The 21260-nt window shown below is 39.4% G+C and overlaps 1 protein-coding gene across 2 annotated transcripts in view; it reads left to right on the forward strand.

Moving 5' to 3' along the window:
* The window catches only part of TDP1 (tyrosyl-DNA phosphodiesterase 1), a 39798-nt gene extending 21970 nt beyond the window's left edge, over nucleotides 1-17828 (forward strand). For both annotated transcript variants that reach the window (XM_079309072.1, XM_079309071.1), the window contains 2 exons: nucleotides 6706-6820; nucleotides 17353-17828. In XM_079309072.1, the coding sequence (XP_079165198.1) occupies nucleotides 6706-6820; nucleotides 17353-17426 (189 nt within the window). In that variant the 3' untranslated portion in view covers nucleotides 17427-17828. The remainder of the gene's footprint in view (nucleotides 1-6705; nucleotides 6821-17352) is intronic.
* Nucleotides 17829-21260: the final 3432 nt, after the last annotated feature.

A 21260-nucleotide genomic window follows, 5' to 3' on the forward strand; every position in this document is an offset into this window, starting at 1 on the left:
CTTGCATTCTATCCTGAATCTTGCACTCTACACATGATTCTCTCCATCTGCTTTTTAATAAACTCCTTTTAAATACTGCCTTCTCTTTTCCAGGCTGAGCAATCCCAACTTTCTCAGTGTGTCTTTGTAGGAGATGTGCTCCAGCCCTCTGGGTCTTGTGGCCCCTCTGTGGGCTTGCTCTAACAGGTCGGTGCTGGGGAACCCAGAGCTGGATGCAGCACTGCAGAGGAGGTCTCAGCAAAATCCCCTCTCTTTCCCTGCTGACCACACTGCTTTGGATGCCACCCAGGACACAATTAGCTTTCTGGGCTGTGAGTGCACATTGCCAGCTCATGTCTGACCTGTACCCCAAGTCCTCCTCCACAGGGCTGCTCTCAGTGACTTCTCTCAGCCTGTGCTCCTATCTGGCATTGCCCTGACCCAGGTACAGCATCTTACTCTTGATTTTGTTGAAGCTAATGAGGTTCTTGTGGGCCCATTTCTTGAGTTTGTAAAGCTTCCTGTGGATGGCATTCCATCCTTCAGGTGTGTGAACTGCACCACTCAGCTTGGTGTCATAGACAAGCTTGCTGAGGGACCACTCAGTCCTTTTGTGTTATTGGTGAAGGTGCTGAAGAGCACCAGTCTCAAGAGAGCACTGAGGGACATCACTTGTCATCAGCCTCCACCTAGATATAGAACCATTGACCACAATTTTCTGGCTGTCTTCACTTGCTTAGTTGTACTGGTATCAGTCCTCAGTGGATTCCTCATCTCTTAAACCAGCTCAGACTGGCTAAAACAAAACAAGACAGGTTTCCAAAGTCATTCCATATAAAAGTACAATGGCCAGGCATTTGTGTAGTAGTTTTTCCCTGCATATTTCATGACTTAGAGGTCTATTCTGTGTCTCTTGTCTTCTCTTAAATATCTGTAGGCTTTTGGCAGTCACAGCCTGCTCTGGCTGAGTTCCACAATATAATAATGTCATGTGAAATGGTGTTCTGAAAGTTACTCATTTTAAGGTTTTTTCATCTTGCATTGAAAGATGCAAGAACCATGTGATGCCTAATCATCCTTTTCATACCTCTCCAGACACCTTTATCTTTGTCTAGACTGAAGTTCTTATCCTGCTGAGTTATTTCCAGAGGGGAGATTTTTTGATCACTTCTTTTCTCAATTTTTTTTTTCCTCTGTATCATTTGGGTAGGGAGGGTGGTAAGTAGAGGGACTAGGGTTGTGCTTAAAATGCAGATATGATTATAGAGAAACAGATCCAGGTATAAAGCTATTGCACAGTGATGTTCTCAAGGTTCTCCTTGCTGGGCCTGTGTGGCCTGCTGTATTTTTACAAAGTGATGTGTAACAGGTTAGCTAACCATGGTGTGAATACAATACTTTCTCTCTACAGCCCTCACCTCTCATCTTTGTGAATTACAGAAAGCTCCTATGTTTTTAGATGGCTGTGCTAAAACCTATCAGTGTGCACAAGACAATCTCATATTTGAGTTTCAGACCTCTCAGAGCACAAGTTAATTGAAACTCATTTAAATTGCAAGTATATGTAACAGTATGTCTATTGGAAGAAAATACTTAGTCCTTTTTCTCCCAGTCTCCTACATATTCATAATTATTTGTGAAGACTGGCAAATGGAAGAGAGCAAGTCACTGGATTAGTCACATGATATGGTGTATGTGGGAGCAAAGCAGGGTGAGACACTGCAGCTGCTTTTCTTTCTTCCCTGAGCAGTAATGCCTGCAGAGACTCTTGGTAACGAGGAGGTAGTCAGACAAATACTGATACTGGGCTTATTTGCATGTGGTCATCTGGTATTCAAGTTACACTGCTTAGTTTATTAATTTCTTATGCATATGCCCTGCAGTTAATTCTGCATAAAAAGTGCTTCTTTGATAATTTAGTCTGCTCGTCACACTGGTTTTAGAAAGCTATGTGGCAGAGTAGATAAGATAACAGAGAACTGGGAATAGACTAAATTTTTTAGAAACAAACATTTGTTTACAAGTAAAGTTATGCAAAGTATAAACTACATGAAGTGCTTTGAAACATAACTGAGCTTTCCTAGGCCTTGAGGGACTCAGCATGCTCTAGCTATCAGAATGCTGCATTAATACTGCCAGTTTCTGCTAGTTCTGTTTCTTTAGGTTATTTCATGCAGTTTTATCACAGAGTTCATGACACATATTCTGGTAGAAGATAAGACTTAGCATCAAAAAATCGCAGAATCATTTAGTCTGGAAAAAGACTTTTAAGATCATATAATCCAACCATTAAAATATCCCTGGCAGTGGTGAAAGTTGAGCCCATGTGCCAGAAGAGATTGGAGCCTTAATCCAGCACCCGAGACTACTTGGCCACACTACCCTGGTGTATTTGCATAGCACACACTTGATGTCACTTATCTTAAGAACTCCTCTAGCTCTGCAGTTTGTGCCTTCTATTTTCTGCTGAATACAAATTTGGAAGTGGGTCGTTCCTCACTTGCTGTCAGCTGACTGCCAGTTTTTGTCTTTTTTAAAAAATGCTTCCAGAATTATGCTTTGAGGTTGGGTTCTGGCCTGGTGTGCTAATACAGATTCTCAGAAATATGTTGAATGGTTGTTCTCAATATAGCAGCAGCTGTTAACATTTACAGTTTTAGTGTTTAGAGAAAAATCAGCTGATGCTGGCATTAGATCACAAGCTTCTATTGAGTAAAAATAATGTTTATAAGAAAGAGTGTCCTGTGTTTGAACTACATTTCCCTTTCCATCTCTATTTCTCACCTCCTACATCTACACTCTCTTTTCAACTTGCTCTTTCAGCTGCTGGGGATTCCTTTCCAGAGGCTGAGATAAAGTGCATCTTTAACAGGTGAAACATGTAGTAAGAACAGAATGACCAAAAAGCATGGAGTTCTGGGAAGCATGTTCTAGTTCCTAGTTTGTTTGAAAAATCTTGAAAGTTACTAAAGGAAAGACTTTTAAGTAAATGGTTCTTCATCACAGCTTCTGTGTCTGATAAGATGCTAAGATAAATTAAGCTTGACCTGTAAATCAGTATAAAAATTTGTGAAATACTTAAATCTTTTTAGAGGTTTGAGATTTTAGAGGTTTAGAGATTGGGTATGGCACTGGCTCAGTCACCTTTTAGAAATACAAGGTCAGAAAAATACAACAGATGCTATTAAAGTGAAAACTTAGCCATAATTGCCTATCTAGTGCTCTTAAATGAGATGTATTTATTAACATTTCAAAATGTAAGCAGCAGTCAAAAAGTAAAATAAAGCTGCAGAGGGAAAAATTCTAAAAGAATAGAGTATGGCTGAGGAAAATGTACAAGTCAGACAAAATTATTTTAGGCAAGATCCTGCTGGTTTGTTTTTTGGAAACAGCAGTGAGAGCTGTCAGCATTCAGGAAATGCTCAAAACAGACAAAGTGTGTGACTTACTTCAATTTCTGTGTGAAGATAGACACATGAGTTATTTTTAAAAGCATGTGAATCTCCTCAGAGAGCCTTGTTAAAGAATGTATTCCACAAGATAGATGCTTACTCCAGGGTGTTTTGAGGAAACTAAATGTCTTTTCTTAGATTAATATTTCCTGAATGGAAGATCTCTATAGGTTAAATTCTAACAGACAAATAAAACAATTTTAGGATGAAGTGGTAGAGTCAAGCAGCATTGGAGGACAGCATCAGAGTCATTCAGTGGAGAGGAAAATACAATTGCTGAGTACTGAGGAAGAACAAGACAGATGAAAGCAAAGTGGTAAAATAAGAGAAGGAAGCAAAATCCCTGAAAAGAAAGATGCTGAAGAAATAACAGGGCATGGTGTAGAAGAAATTAAGCAGAAACAAAAATATTGCTAGGTTGAAGAAAACAATGGATAACAGGGCAAAAAAAAATACAAGTGAAAAATGTCCTTGATTTGTAGGTGGAGGCTGAAGTAGGTTGTGTTTTATGTTGTGCTTTGTGATAGCAAGGGTTTCACTAATGTCCAGCTCAGATGGTGCCATGCCGCAGCTTTGTAATTTTAGTGTTGATCAGGCATATAAAGTTTGTTGTAGCATAAGAACTATCTGACAATAGAGAAGGTTTCTCTGCTGTTCCATATTTCTTCCATAGGTTTCTTCTACATAGATGTAGAAGACAAAAAAAGCTCCCAGGATGTCTGGGCAATCAAACCTCATACATGTCACATGCATGCTGACAACTAAAATCATCTTGTGAGTAGTATCTAGGAATACATACCACCCAGACACTCCCATCGATTGCAACCTGACTGCTGTGAATTGTGAAAATAAATCTCTTGGCACCACCACCACTTACACAATTCCTGTTGTTTGTGAGCTATAGAATGCCTGGCATATTTCATGTTCTTTCCACTACAAACTGAAGTATGTTTATTTGCATTTTTACATGAATCCCTGAGTGATTCAAATTCATTGGAAGTAAGGCTATACAATTTAATAGTTGCATTTTGTCAAAGTAATTACAAATTTTTTCCAATCATTTCCAAATGCTTAGATGTTTATTGAGCTTTTAAAAAATAATCTTGCGTATCTACATTGGTTAGTTTTGAACATATTACTTGTTACCTCAAGGCTAAACTCCACAAAATGCTGTAGCTTGGCTTTAATGAAGACTTACCAAAATACCTGACTTAAATGGTGTAAGAAAGGGAAGTTCAAACTGGATTTTCTTTTACACAGTCAGTTAGCATGGACTTTGTTTGTTTCCTTTGTTCTTTCATTTAAAAGGCAGTGGCTTTTGCCTAGTCCTTGAAATAATACACAGTGTTACATTCTAACCTAAACTTTGCTCTTACTTTGGGTCTTGAGACAAAATATTCATCTATATTCTAAAGGAGATTCTTGAACTGACTTGCTAGAACTGCTGTCTGACATTGTCTTTGTAAGATCTCCTTTCTCTAGGTTACTGTTCTTCCTGAATATTAAAGTAAAAGGCACAGGCTGCATTGATACCCATGCTTTGTGTGGTCATGTGGATGTTGCTGTCTCCAACTTAAAATAGCATTTAATGGCGTAGAACTTCAGTGAAGAAAGACTTGCAGTATTATATATGGATGGGACTCTAGATTCAGTGTGTGTGTGTGAATACCACAGGACTTTTTAGTGGTAGTTAGAATGCTTGCTTATACTATCACAAAACAGTAATGCTGAAAAACACATACTGGTGGACCATAGAGCTTGAATGAAGTGCAAGTTAATATTTGGATAAGAGCTGGTGGTGTTCACTTGCAGCCCAGAAAGCCAGTTGTGTCCTGGTCTGCCTCCAGAGCAGTGTGGGCAGCAGAGCAAGGGAGGGGATTCTGCCCCTCTGCCCTGGTGAGACACCACCTGCAGTGCTGCATCCAGCTCCAGGGTCCCAGCACAGGAGGGACCTGTTGGACTGAGTCCAGAGAAGAGACACAGAATTTGCCAGAGCTGGGGCACCTCTCCTATGAGGAAAGACAGGGAGAGCTTGGGATTGTTCAGCCTGGAGAAGAGAATGCTCCAAGCAAACTTTATTGCAGCCTTTTAGTACCTAAAGGGGGCTCCTAAGAATGGTGGGGACAGACTTTTTGATAGGAACTGTAGGGACAGGACAAGGGGCAGTGGTTCTGAACTAGAAGAGGGTGTATTTAGACTAGATCTAAGGAAGAAATTCTTTACTGTGAGGGTAGTGAAACATTGGCACAGGTTGCCCTGAGTAGTAGTAGATAGCCCGTTCCTGGGAATCCCAGGATCAGGTTGGATGGGGCTCTGAGCAACCTGCTACTAGTGGAAGGTGTCCCTGCCCAGTGTACAGGGGTTGAACTAGATGATCTTTGAAGATCCCTTTCAACCCAAACTATTACTTGATTTTAGAAAAATAGTTGTCAGTAATATTTTATAAATAAACTTGATAGCCTTTAAATTTCTGGTCTGTTCTAATCAAACTGTACTTGATTGACAGTAAGCTATTTGAAATCTCAGAATGAAGATATTTTGCTTTTGAGTAACTTGCTACAGTTGGGATCCTGTTTCTCTGGAGAAGTAGCTAAGCAATACCATCTACTCAAGTTACTTGAATCACTTTAATCTTTCTACCTTTGTACTGTATTGCATTTTTTGTTTTTATAGTCCTTAATCTTGTTTGACAGAAATGTTGTCATTCTGATATAAGGTAGTCTTTGAAGCTTTTGTGCAAGCAATTTCAAATCTTCATTCAATTTTTTTGTGTCCATGGATGAGGTTACTCAAGATGTCTGAAAAGCATGGATTTGAAGACTTGCTTCTATAATGCAAAGTGATTTCTAGTTTAGTCCATGAAACGTACTGTGCATCTAATAAATGTGGTCAGAATGAAACTGAGGCAGAGAGAAATTTTTAGAAGCTTTTCACTTTAGTTAAATATTAAACACCAAAGAAGTTCACCTAGTGAACATGGAAATAAATTGGTATGCATGTAAGGGCCAGAGAAGGCAGAATCTATCCAATATGGACCCACATGTGGGGCCAAGCCAATGGATGTAATAAAAAGAGAAGAGCTGAAATAGTAGAAATAAGAGAAGCTGAGTTTTTAAGACAGGAAAGTGTTTCATGAATTATCTAATCTCATTAAAGGAGGCAAAAGGTTTTGTTCATTAAAATAGCTCACTGAGAAAACATCTATTGTAGATTGTTTGCCTTTTCCCCAGAAGGTAATAAAGCTTTTCTTCTGTATGTTTCCCTTCTTTCATAGGGATTGGACAAAGGTTACTTTCATGTAGGAAGGAAAAAGTTCCCAGAAGGGAAAGATTCAGCAACATATTTTCCTGTACCTTACGACCTACCACCAGAACAGTATGGAAGCAAAGGTAAGGTGTGACTTCAGAGGAAAAGTAGGCTTGTATTCTATGTGAAGCAAGCTAATTGAGAACTCTGAGTCAGTTGAATACTGCTGTATTCCAAAGATTTATTTTAACTTTTTTTTGTGGTGTGATTCTTAAACGCGTTAAGAAAATTTATATTCTGTATGGAATCAAAATGATTTTTTGCAGAACTAATAGGGGAAGGAGTGTTGAAAAGGAAGTGTTTGGAATAGAGCAGGCATGAGATAAAAACTGTCCTCCAGAAGAGGAATGTGAAAGAAATACTGTAGTGCAAATGTGAAAGAATTCCTGTAAATCAGAAGAAGGAAGAGTTGATTTTCCTCCATTCTATATTTCATAGGTTGTATTTCATAACACTTGAAGAGGTGTACAAAATCTCAACTGTTGCAGTTTCTGAGATCATCTCTAGAACATGCAAATCAGGAAAGTGATAAGTGAGTGCGGCTCTGGGGTGATGACTGAAAAATATAAAAATATATTGAGGATATGGTTGATGTGCAACCTGCAGTATTTGGAAAGAGTAAATTTTTATATTTTTGTCCTTAAAACAAATGTCAAAAGACTGTAACTTTCTTTTTGAGAAACCTTCTAAGGCTAAGACAGCATCTAGGAAAGCATCTAGCATCTAAGAAAGACAGCATCTAGGACAGAGCTTGAAATAGGAGTAACATAGTTTATAGAAACTCAAATGTTTCAGTAAGTCTTTGAACTAATGCATGGTGTTGGGAGAAACAACATTCAAAAGCTAAGAAGTCAACAGACTTTATAATAGAATCTTACATAGTAAATTAAAGTGAAGGCACAGGGTGATTGAAGCTCTGCTGCAGGATCAGACTTTTGAGCTTGATGCTTCTTCCTGTAGTTGAAGTAAGGTGGCTTCAGCAGCATATTCTGCATTAGGTGACCTGTAGTAAACACCAACCATGAGGCTTCCTCTGTTGGCTTGACCTCAGTTTTTTGCCTGTACACTCGCACTCATCAGTGCTTTTCAAACACAGCTCTGTGCAGTTGATCCACTTTTTTCCATATGGTGGAAAGCCTTCCTTCCTTCGCTTGTAGCTATTGATGGAAGTGTCATGTGATTCAGGCCACCAAGTTTCTGTACAATGGCTCCAAGCTCCTGTTTGGTATCCATGCTGCATGCATTGGTATAGTGCCATGTCTGCTTGGCTGTTGACCTTGTCACTTTTTTAAGGAACAAGTCCTAAGTGTTTTGCAGCATTTCACAGGTATTTTCCTGTTGGTTCCTAATGCAACAGCAGCCCTTGGCTCTTACGTGTTGCTCAAAACTCCATCCTCTTCCACTTCTACATCTAGATTAAAGCCCTTCCTTGAAGTTCTGGCCAGCTTGTTGGCAAAGAGACACGTGCCCCACTTAGGTGAATCCCTTCAGCTTCCAACAAGCCTGGCTTCTCACTGGTAGACCCATGGTCATACAAGTCCAGACCTTAAATACAGCTACACAGCCAAGTATTCACCTCCTCAGTATGATGCATATTCTGTAGCTTCTGGACGGATGGATTGTTCTAAGATTGCTCTAAGATCTGACTACTTGCCTACAAGACATCTTAAATGATTTCAGTTTTTCCAGAGAAGAAATACTGGTCCAAGGTAGGAGTGATAAAGCAAACTGTTATGCTGTTTGATTCAGTATGAAACACAGTCTGAGTACTGTTGCTGTTGTGTCAGGGAGCAGAGGCAGGGATTGTCCTGGGCTTATGAGCTAATGGCAGGGTAAAAATATACTACACCTATATCAACTGGCTGTTGTGCTCTGGGATATGTATGCACTGTCTGCTTGTTAACCAGTGCTCAAACTGATGGGTTTAGGAAGATTTTTGTAAGAGGTCATACTTAAATTTTTGGAGATTTTAAAACAGGTTACGAGAATCCATTCTTGTAATTTTCTCGTATGCTCTCAAATGTCTCATATACTATCTTCCTTGTCCATGAGTGTGCTTGTGCAGTTGATATGTACTTGGTTTAATTCCAACATTTAATCTATTGTGTCAGTGAATTTTATGCATATTTCCAACTAAATGTCAAGTGTTTTTTTCCAAATAACTTTTTTCACTTGCTGCATGGAAAACTTACTTCTCTAGAGAACTGGTTTGACTATAGTTCTGGTTTTGGGTCTTAGCTTGCTCTGGTGATATGCACATATGTCAGAATTTAGATTGTCTAGGCTTTGACAGTGGAAATGAAGCCAGCTGTCTGTGCTGTTTCACATCTCTTTCCTGAATATTCTATTTCAGTTTGTCAGCCTCCTGGTGGAAAAGATGTTGAAAGAATCCTCATGTAGAGGGAGGGACTCATAAAATAATCTGTCCTTAACAATACAGTTGTCAGCTCCCAAAGTCTCTGGAGTGTGATATAAATAGTTTTATTTTAATAAAGCCTTGAGAAGCAAAAATGCAAGTAATTACCCTTTCCCCAAAGAAACCATATTGACTGATCCTTATAATTGAAGGAGAAAAGGCTCTGGGGAATTTTCCTTGAACTCAAGATTCTCTAACCACAGGAAAACAAAGTACATGTCACTTTCATATAATCGGAAAAATCCTACTAGGGGCAGGAGAAAGGAGAAGTGGGCAGAATAGTGAGGAGATGGTTAGGAGCAGGGTCATGCGTTTGCCATGAAGTTCTACTTCTACTCTGGAAGATTCCAAAATTTAAAAAGACGACATTTTTCCTGTACTTGTACAAATTGTAATAATGGATCAGATATACTTAAAGGAATCTATTATTGTATAATGCAACAAAATTAAAGAGAAGCAGTTTCCTAGTTTGTGGAAATAATTTAATTGCAGGGATTGTTTGTCATTCTGTCACAAAGGCTTTCTGTGATACTAATTGATGTTTGTCATATTGAACAGGACTTCAGCATGAAAATGGTTACATGTGAAATAAATGTATCTTGAAAAGTAATAAAATATATCTCAGGACATACAATGACAAACTTATCAGTAAATTATGTAAATAATTTGTCTCAGATTAATGAGGTTGATCCACAACCTTTTCAAGTCCATTAAGTTCAATAGTAATGAAATAATTTGGCCTCTGTCCTACTTTCCTTGCACCAATATAACAGAGAGGAAAAAGATAAAGAGGTCTTGTCCTACTTTGCCTCATTAGCCGGTGAGTTTCATTCTAAACTCATTCTTGAGTTTTAGGCAAAACAAAAAACAAGATCACTTGGAGAAAGAATCTAAAGATTTTCTTGTTGTTTTTCTTCCAGAAATTTCTAATGAGTATAAGTTGAGATCATTGTGAGATGTATAATTTCTTGGATTTATACTGGTTTTCTCTCCTAGACAGATGGATTGTCCTTCACTGAAACATAATCATAGGCTAAGCTGTATTCATTGAAGGGTTCATTGATGTGTGGTAAGATGTCACCAGTAGGGAAATTATAATATTTAAAATGATAATATGACACATATTTAAAATTTTGCCATTGCTTTCACTTAGTTTCCAGCTGTATTTCAGACTTGCACAGACTTGCTATACAACACATGAACAGGTAAACTCTACCTGCTTCTGCCAGCCAGAGTCATTTGATCTCCCTGAAGTGAACAAAGAGGAAAATTTACCTGAGTCTCAAACCCTTGCTGGTAGCACCATAGGCACTTGAAGTTCCGGTTAGGAGTTTGTAAAATTTCTTCTGTGAGAGAAATCATACCAGAAATATTTTAAGTAGCTTATTTTGACTACATAGTATGATTTAAAAACAATCAAAAAAAGCCAACCACCCAATCGTAGCTGCCAGCAAACACTATAATGCTTGAAAAAATAGTTTTGGACCTAAAGTTAGCTAGAAAATGATTATATAATCAATTAGCTCAATGAATAGCAAATCTGTGGTTTGTATGTATTGTAGAATATATTGTTGTAAAATAGTGCACTATTTTGGGCTACTTCATTTGGTGTTTTTCCTAGTGAGTTGCACTTAACTTTCTAGTTAGAGGTAAGTGTGATGAGATTTCTGTTTAATTGGCTCTGTTTTCTGCCTTTTAAAGGGAGACCTCAGCAGGTGAAACACTCCTCTGCATTATTATTCTACCAGATTTTAGATTTATTAATCATGTTTACTTGCTGCCAAACTCTTAAGCACTATTGAAAAGGGGATGAACTAAAAATAGATGTATCAGCAGTTCTTTGAGTTGTGACTAGTTACTAGAAAAAAATTTATAAAAGCTTTTTCTGAGCTTTTAGGTCAAAATGCTCTGGAATTTCTTAAACCCTCTGGAAGAGAATGCTGTAAAATAGGGGGGGTAAATGCATTCTAATGTACAAGCTGTTTCTCATTTAATTTTCTCTTAAGTGTGTATGTTGAGATCCAAGAAGAAACTAGTATTTGAATAATAGTGTATAGAAGATAAATGTGTATGCAAGAAATTGAGGTGAGTTGAGATGACCCTGGAGTGAAGCTATGTGTTAGTCTCTCTACATGACAATTGTGTGAATTGCCTTAGTTGTTTTGCCCTTTGTTAAAGATTTCTTTCCTGAGCAATTCTCACAACTTGTAAAAATGTATTAAGATGTATTTCATTATGTTCCAGTGGGAAAATCTATTTTACCTTTAGTAAGTGGGGGTAAAGCTGCCAAATCCCATGCTGAAAAAAATTAGTTCAGGCATTGTGCAGAAATTGACAGTCCATTTAATACATTAGTTCTCTAGCTGAAGTTTTCAACCACTGACAGCACTGATTTTGTAAAGGATGCATAAAAGGATCTTTAACCTGTCTCACAAGAGCAGCTCTCTCCCTTGTGAAGGGCCCTGCTCACTGTTAAATGTTCCACTGCCACACTTACATGGAAAAGCAAATTGACCTTTTTCTCATAACTTCAGATATTCAGTGCTTGATATTTTGTCTGATTTTCAATGAGTGGGAATTGGGAGTACAGTGAAATTATATTGGGTAAATATTTATAGTGGTTTCAGGAAACTATAGTAACACTGCATCTCATTTATTACATAAAATGTTATGGTGGATAAAAGGAAGAATGACTTCATGGCGTATTTGCCTCCAGCTCTGGTAGGCTTAGGTATTTATGTACCTAAAGAGTTGAAAAAATTTTCATTTATCCTGCTTTGTGCTAGGGGCACAGTTCTTAAAAGAAGATCAGTGTTTTGTCCAACAAAGCTATAGGAATTCTTTGTTACTCTGAGCTTCCTCACAGGGACCTGCTGTATCCTCAGGAGGTCATATAAGTTCTGGGAAATGTCACTGTGTATGGTCTCTACCTTTCTCTCTCCTTTGTTTCTTGTTCTAAGTTCTAGAATGCTCCACTACTTTCTCTGTCAAGTAGTTACAATTTTTTTTAAAGAAATTAAGATAGAAGACTTCTGGGAAAGTAACTAATATTTTGCAATAGCCACCTTTTTTTTTCAATTAATGTTGCATAGCTACTTGAAACCTGTGTACTTTCTAGGATTTGAAAGAACTAAACTAGCAACATCCTTTATGAATTTTTAGAGAACTTTAAGTACTTTCAGTTTGATTAATATGGTATGAAGTCTTAAGAGACTGTCCTTTCTTCTTAGTAGATGGCAACTAAAAGCTAGTCCAGTTTCTAGCAATTCTAATACATTGAACAGAAAGTATTTCACTTATTTAACATTCAGAGCAATGGTAAATATAAATCAGAGTATGTTTGAAAGTTTAGTTTTCAATTTTTTCAAGCAACAAGTGTATATTGTCACTGTAAATTATAGCCCAGGGTGAGGAAGCCAGGGTTGGAACCAGTCTCATTTCTGTTGGTCTCAGTTTCCTTCCTTGTCAGAACCAAAAGCAAAAGCATTATTATTATATAAACCTAGAGTTTGAGATTGAAGCTCTCATAATGCAGCTTGACATCAGACACTGCCTCAGACCTCCCAGCATCCAAGAGTAACATTTGAGTACACTTGTTCTCCCAGCTGTTTATGATCGTGAAAAAATTACCACTGCATGAGAAGAAACTCAAGTTAGAGTCACTATTTAGTTTGGCCACTTCTGTGTAATATATTATGATTGGGTTACAGACCAGAAGGAGCCACTTGACTATCTGATTTGCCACATGTTACTAGCCAACTTCTTTGAGCCCAAAGCTTATGCTTGGCTAAGGGAGATGTGCTTCAGATTATTAGGTGAGAGCACTCTCATGAAATGGCAAATTCACCAGATGGTTGATATTTTGCCTCAATAGTTGGGTCAATTAAAGAGTTTTCAAATGCAGATTGGTTTGGGTATTTTTTTTGATGGTAGATGTATGATGCCCAGTCTAGTTTTGGAACTTATATGTGATTTGAGCCACCTTATGCAGAATGCAAGATTTGTAGTTGAAGTCTGAGGAAATTAACAGTATGATATCCTGATAGATCAGAGTTAAGGTTGCACAGAGGACTTTTACTTGGGCATTTTTCCTTTAGACTATTTCTTCACAAATGCTTTAAATTACCAGCAAAAAAAAAAGAGTTATATTATGCATGCTTGCATGTTTCCTTGCTGCAGGGAATAACATGCATATTTTACATCTGGCAGTTTTAAAATAAAGAATAAGATCATTCCTATTCTGACATGACAAAGGACCTCATTAATGTTTAGCAGGTAACATTTGTTGTGTGTACATGTACATTATTAACTCATTTCACATTGCTGTTTTGAGCAATTGCAGTTGATCACCTCCAATAGTCAGCTGAACAGCAGAAGGCCATTTGTTGGCAGCAGATGTATCTTTGGGGCAAAAAATTTAAAGAATTAAAAAAATTTCTGGTAGCTGACAGTACTACTCAGTATCTAGATAAATGATTCATATGATGCACCAATCTGCTGAAAGCCTCTATAGATAACCAACAGATTCAGGCTGTCATAGTAAAAAGACTATTGCAAAGCTCAATATATCAATGATACTAAGATAAATAAAACCTATAAACCAGCAGGATAATTCGAGAGTTCCTTGGAAGGGAAGCTGAATATTATCCAGTCTGGTATTTGGGAATCATGCATACAATAGCCTTACTTAGCAAGATATCATTATAAATAAAATTTCTTTGTGTTTTTAACAGTACTCAGATTTTTATTTTCTTGTAGAATCTTTTAAATGAGTACTACAATTTTCTTGTATAACATTTTTGTTGTATAACAATATCTTCTCATTGAGCTCCTGTCATCACATCTCAGCTGCAATATTGCTATTATTTCTCTTACCAATACAAGTTGCTAGCTTGGAATTTTACTTCATTTGTGATTTAGGTATTACACACTTTATTGACTGAGCAAATCATCTGTTGGGTGGAGGGAACTTGAAACTTCTAATTCATAAGTATATCAAGGGGTTTTTTATAACAGTTTGGGGAAGGTCACAGAAAAGTGCAAAATACTTTTTTTTTTTCTTCATCACATCAGCACTTTGAAACAAAGCAAATCCTGTGTTTAAAACTGCAGTATTGGATTGTGCCTTTCTTTTTTTTCGAAACAAGTGGTCATTGTCCTGGCCTTCAGAAACAGTCACTTTGTGAATATTCACATAGATCCCACATCTATTCCCCATCTGCCTTTCCTCCTTCTTGAGATCTTTAAGTATGATTTTTGCTTTGAGAGGAACAAGATTAGTTCTTTTTCAATTGCTATGCTTATCCAGAGGGAGGGGACAAGAGAGACTGAGGTGTAGTGTGCACCTTTTGCAAATGCTTAAGGAAGAACTTTCCAGATTCATGCTGCTGGGAGTGAGTTTGCCATGTGTATGTAGAATGACTTGAAGTCTGGTAGAGGTAAGAATACAGTCTTACAGTGCAAAAGACACCCATAGGAAGAGGATCACTAAGATGCTTTCATTGTGTTTTATACTTCACTATTCAATAGTATGTTCCTGGTTTTGACTGTACTGCCATCTGTCATATTTATGAGAACATGAAGACTTGAGGTGGCCTGCCAGCATGGATTTTTTGAGTGACATTTAGGTGTTACTCAAAAAGAACTTGTTCTCCAGAGCTTTTCTACCTTTAAGTAAAATGTGGTAGTCTATTCAGGTGTGAGAGAATGTTCAAAAATCTGACTATAACTGAAATAGTGCTTCACCTGAGCTTTCAGATAATGTTTAAGTAGCAGTGGGACTGCAATGGCCCCATTTATTTTACTGAGTGCTGACTCTACTGCTGGAGTTCTGCTGCTTGTAAATGAGGCAAGAGCAAAGCTGTGGTACCAGCCTAGTGGATAACACCAACTCCAGTAAGGTGCAGTTGAGACAAAGTTGGGGTATGAGAAATAAAGCACTGATGTTGAAATGTGTGGAAGATAGGTATGTTAAGGACACTTTAAGAATTATTTCATGGGGTTTTTGTTTCCTCCCCCCCAAGAAGATCAAAATAATTAACTTTGAGAAACTTGGCAGTCATTTTCATGTGCAACAGTAAGCAGCTACCATCATATGGTATTTGTACACAGTCATTGTCTTTCTTTTGCTGATATAGATCCTATTAAAATGATGAATAATTTTAAATTGAACCTGACATTTTATAAATAACTGAATTATAATTTGTATCAACAATAGTTCTACATGACTATTAAAGTACTGTCAGCTGTTTTATAAAATCAACAGCTTCCCATTAACAGAACAAAGTTCCAAGTACAATACCTTGAACAAATGTTATTTAGATAGCTACAATTAGAAAGAACTAAATTAGGTATTGAGGCTTCTCAGCATGTGTTAAGGGGGTGACTGAAGTTATTTCTGTACATCTTAAGTTTTCCTCTGCCTGCATGTTTTGCTGAATTAAGCAAAGTAACTGCCAGATGGTAGGGAAGTGGGGAAGATGGATAGGTCTAAGCTGCATAATGTATCGAGTGACAGATTCTAGTGTTTGAGTGGCACTGGATTTATTCTGATGTCACAGATAGAGGTCAGTATTCAAATCTGAATGTATGTCTGAAATCCTCAATGCTTTTCCCAACATTTGCTTTATTCTGTACCCATTTTTTTAAACTGGTAATGTTTACTGTCTGGTAAAGTATTCACCTAAAATACAAAAGGTACACGACTCTCCAGCAGGAGACTGATAAACAAGCTTAGGGAAATAATGTTGCTACTTTTTTTTTTTTTCTTTTTAAGAGATGACTCAAAGTCTAGATATCCTGCAGTTGAGCCTGAAACATAGAGAACTTTCTTGGCAGTGCACTGTGAGTCAAGTGCTATAGTTTCTTACAGTTTCTGATGCCTTTTATTTTTTATATGCTTTGAAATCACCTGTCCACTCTAAGAAAAAAAAAACCAGCCAACTACCCTCCTGGTGTCTTCCTGCTGACAGACACATTTTAAAACATTTGCATAGCTGGGATATGTTTTACTGCAACATATGGAACTACAGTATGAGAATTAAGGACATTCTAGTAGTTAACACTTAGTAGCAATGGTTCCTCTGCCCCATGTTTAATTGCCATGGTATTTGTTACAGTGTGCTGTTGTGTAATCTGTATAACCCTTCATTACTGTTTTTGTCACTTTCTTACTCTCCTCAGTAATTTTCACTTCCTATATTGTCAGAGTTGTCATTGGATCCTGTAAATTTAAAATTGGATAAAAGTAATCTCAGTCAATAGCTATTCCTGTCACCCTTGGTACAATTCAGTTCAATCTATGCATATTACAGATTAATGTCATTGTATTCCTTCAGGGCTCATTTTGTACATGGAGAGAAGAAGTAGGCTAGATTTATATAAATTTCTTAATTGAGAAAACTCACTGAAAAAAAGAGTTAAAGGATTTTTCTCTATTTCAGTAGACATAGCCTGCAAGAAGTAGAATAATACCTTGGATTCATAGAATAGCTACATTTCTACCACATGTATGGTAGGAGGAAAAGCACAAAGCAGGTTGCAGAGCAAGCAGCACAGAGCTGGTTGCAGAGCTAGCAGTTAACTCCTGGTGTGTTGCATTTTTCTCTTACCCAAGAGTGGAAAGAGCTTCTGTATTCTGAGAAGTGGGAGGGAGGGAGGGAACTGTGTGGTGCAAACCTGTTGCTCATCTGAAGGTGTAATGTTTAAGAAGTGAGGGGTAAATGTGAACTTTTCAGAGGTCAGGCAGTGTCATTCTTAGGTACTTTCTTACTGTGAAATTATTAATAAATTGTGAAAAATATTAATATGTTACAGTGCTTATTTGTAATGCCATTGGGTTAAAATAGATGTAGCACAAAACTTGCTGGCACTAGACCAAACCAAATTTGGCTGCATTACTGTACTTGTATCTTGGCTGAAATAGAATTCTTATACAGCTGGTGAGCATGTTGGGTTATAACTATATTTAAAATAATATCTGGGGGGAAAGCAAAGCCTTTTGAAAACTGTATCTTACAGTTAAAAAAAACAAACAACACAACTGAACAGAAATTTCCACTAAAGTGAAATTGTACGTGATGTTAATTGAAAATCAGTAGGAATTTTGACCTTCTTCTTCCTCCAAAGGGAAAAGAGGAAGAGAACCAAATTTTGCATTTGATAAATTTGTCATGAGTATGTTTTTGTTTTGCTTTACAGATCAACCATGGATTTGGAATATTCCTTACACTGATGCCCCTGATACACATGGAAATATGTGGGTTCCATCATAAATGTTTCCAGTACCCTGTGATGTTCCACTTGCTGACACTGAGCCTTCTGTGCTACTTGCAAAAACTGCTTGTTTCTGTTCTGTAAGCTGTAATGTAATGTCTGCTATAATGGCTAATTTGTAGTTGAAATGTTAAAATGTTAATAAGACGGAGATTCTTGGAGAATCTATAACCATATTATTACAAGGGAACCTGCTTTTTTGATTACCTTTTTATATGCTTTTTCTTTACTGTGGTTCCTAATATGGTTTTCAAGATGAGAACTGTTCTCTGAGAGTCTCTCTGAATTTATAGCTGTAATTAATTTTAAAATTACTGTTCTGTGAGACTGTCAGTTGACTCCAGTAGCTGGAATAACAGTTGTATGTAAAATTCAAGTAAAAATAAAGGCAATCTTGTTAATATATCCTTTGTTCCGTCTTCTAAATGTGTACATTTCAGATTGGGTTGGAACTTGTATCTTGCAAGTGTACTACCACATGTTCCTAATAATGGAACACATTGCTTGTATCAAAAGTAGTGTGGCCAGCAGGACCAGGGCAGTGATTGTCCCCCATACTCAGCACTGGTGAGGCCACACCTCGAGTGCTGTGCTCACTCCTGGGCCCCTCGTGGCAAGAAAGACATTGAGGGGCTGGAGCGTGTCCAGAGAAGGGCAGTGGAGCTGGTGGAGGGTCTGGAGCACAAGTCTTCTGAGAAGTAACTGGAGGAGCTAGGAATGTTTAGCATGAAGGAATCTCAGCAGAGATCTTACTCTCTACAATAACCTGCAAGGAGGTTGTAATCAGGTGGGAATGAGCCTCTTCTCCCAGGTAACAAGCAAGGGAAGATAAGCCTTCAGTTTCACCAGGGAAGGTTTAGATTGGATATTATGGAAAAATTCTTCATGCATTGGAACAGACTGCCCAGAGAAGTGGTGGAGTCACCATACCTGGAGGTATTGAAAGATGTGTAGATGTAACACCTAGTAATATGGGTTAGTGGTAGACTTGGTAGTATTTTGTTAATGTTTGGACTAAATAGAATGGGTAAATATACTGATTTTTCTTTTCTATTGTTTTATAATTGTGCTAAGCCTCACCATCACCAATATGTTATCACTAAATGGCTGCACACACAGACACTAGGGAGCTGTGTGCCTATGGTGATGAGGGGAGGGAAAACAGCATGTTTGCTGATAGTGATGCACAAGTGACTGTACTGAGGGTAATAGCATTGCATTCAGGGCTCAAGCTCTCAAGATGTTCACTTTGATTTGGTGTTAATTTAAATGTCAACAACATGTTTAACCACTTTTTTACTTAAAAACAACTTTTTTTTTTGTTTGTTTGGGGTTTTTTTCTGCTTGTGCAAGTGAACACACTGCATTTCTTTATTCCACCATGCTGAAATGTTATGGGTGGCTGACTCTGATTATGCTGTTTGTGCTCTCTGCACACTCCAGTTTTTGCAGCTATTTACCCAAGAGCAGTGGGAATAGTAACCATTTTACAAGAAAGTATTCTTTAGAATAAGCCATATTCTTGATTTCTTTTTCGAGATTTTGGTCAATATCAACTTGCTCCTGTTCTATCCTTTAATAGAGAGCACATCCTTTAAAAGCCACATTCTGAAGAGATGCTTAAATCACTGCCAAGATCCAAGTTAACAAAAGAAGGGAATTTGCAATTTTTGATGATCACTGACAGTAGTACATGTGTCTCAGAACTGTGCCAGATGATCTTACCTGCATTCATGCAATAACTACTTCTATGCCCAAGGCAAACACGAAAATTACTGTTCCACACTAACAAAATAATATGTAAATAAGGAACAACTCAATAACCTTGAATAATTTGCCTTGGATATTCCTGTGACTAGTGTTACTGTTGTTCATATTCCTTTGGGCAATCACACTGATATCATGGTTGCAAGCAGCTAAAGGTTCTTTTTCCCACTGTGCTAATCCAAGCCACCCTTGAGCAGGTTTGATGGATGGAGCCATTGATGTGGACAGAGGTGCTCACTCAATTCTGCTGCCTTTGCTGGATAAGCGTGTACTGATTGAGCTCTCTCTTCCTTCTGACTGGCAAAGGGAAGTTGGGTTTCGTTGTTTTTTGTTTTTCTTTTTCTGTCTTCTAACAGGAGCTGCCAATAATTTTAAAGATACATGAGCATTTTTTTAATGGAAGCATGTAGTTACCTTTAGCACTTGGCACAATCTGGTTAGTTTGGCTGGCATCTCATCTTCCTATTTTTGGCTATTTAATGCCTTCCAATATTGCTGCTAATTTTAATTTCCACACTAAAGTCTATGGTAAGGACTAATTAAGAGGGATGAAAAATTTGCAGCATGATGTATCACCTATGAATAACAACAAATAGGAAAAATAGGTTCTTACACAAAATGTGCAATTATCTGCCATTAAGGGAGATTTCTAAGATCTTAGTGTTCATTCCCTTTGCATTTTGACTGCAACACAATTATTAGAAAATTGGAGGGGAGGAGGGCAAGGGAAATGGGTGTTACAGTTCATTAACTTGCTTTCTAAAAAAATATATGTAGGTTGTCCTTCCTTGGAAAGAATGTGCTCGTATACTATTATGTTTAGCAGAGCCGAATTCCAATGCCCAATTATTTAAAAGTAGAATTCAGCACTGTAGCAACTACCAAATATTGCTGAGTTTAGCTTTTTCTTCTTATAGTGAGAATGATATTTCCAGAAAATCGAGAGCTCTGTTCTTTGAACCTGCAACTAACGCATTGTAAAACCACATAGCAGCTGGCGAGGCTGCTTCTGTTTTCCCTAAACAATTTCCCTTCGACTACCATGCGCCGGAGAACAGAGATGTAACACCTTGTCGGGAAGGCAGTGGGTAACCAGACCTGCGGAGAAGGAGTTGCCCTCCTTTGGCAAAGGCTCTAGTTTTTATGTCTTTGATGGCTTTGGGTATATAATGGACAGGCGGGTCCCAGGGCCGGTCTCTCTAAGCGGCCCCGTTACCTCGGGCTCTCCTCGGCCCCACAGCCCAGGGCCGGTACCCGAGGGCGGGAAGGGGGAGAGCCCCCCGCGCCTCTGGGGGCTGGAGGGAGTGAAGGGAGAGCCCCCCGCGCCTCTGGGGGCTGGAGGGAGTGAAGGGAGAGCCCCCCGCGCCTCTGAGGGCTGGAGGGAGTGAAGGGAGAGCCCCCCGCGCCTCTGGGGGCTGGAGGGAGTGAAGGGAGAGCCCCCCGCGCCTCTGAGGGCTGGAGGGAGTGAAGGGAGAGCCCCCCGCGCCTCTGGGGGCTGGAGGGAGTGAAGGGAGAGCCCCCCGCGCCTCTGGGGGCTGGAGGGAGTGAAGGGAGAGCCCCCCGCGCCTCTGAGGGCTGGAGGGAGTGAAGGGAGAGCCCCCCGCGCCTCTGAGGGCTGGAGGGAGTGAAGGGAGAGCCCCCCGCGCCTCTGGGGGCTGGAGGGAGTGAAGGGAGAGCCTCCCGCGCCACTGAGGGCTGGAGCCGCGGGGCAGCCGCCCTCTGCCAGCCCGCCCTGCCCGCAGCCGGCACTGGGCTCGGGGGCGGCGGCCGCGCTTCTGCTGAGAGGAGATGCCCCCGGGAGCCCGGCCCGGCCCGCGGCTCCCCCGAGGCCATGGTGCGGCCGGCCCGGAGCACCGGGCGGCAGAGCCCCGCGGCGAAGCGGGAGGGCGGGGGGCGAGCTGCCGCCGGTCCCGCCTCGCCCCCTGCGGCAGGCAGGAGGCGCCTGGCGGTGCCTGTCCCTGCGCCCCGCTCCGACGTGCTCGGGGCGGGGGCAGGAAGGGGATATGAAAGTGGCGGGGACGGGAGCCCCGCGAGGCGGGCGCTGGGGCTGAGGGGCTCTGCGAGAC

Source organism: Erithacus rubecula (assembly GCF_903797595.1).
Source record: "Erithacus rubecula genome assembly, chromosome: 6".
Classification (NCBI taxonomy): domain Eukaryota; kingdom Metazoa; phylum Chordata; class Aves; order Passeriformes; family Muscicapidae; genus Erithacus; species Erithacus rubecula.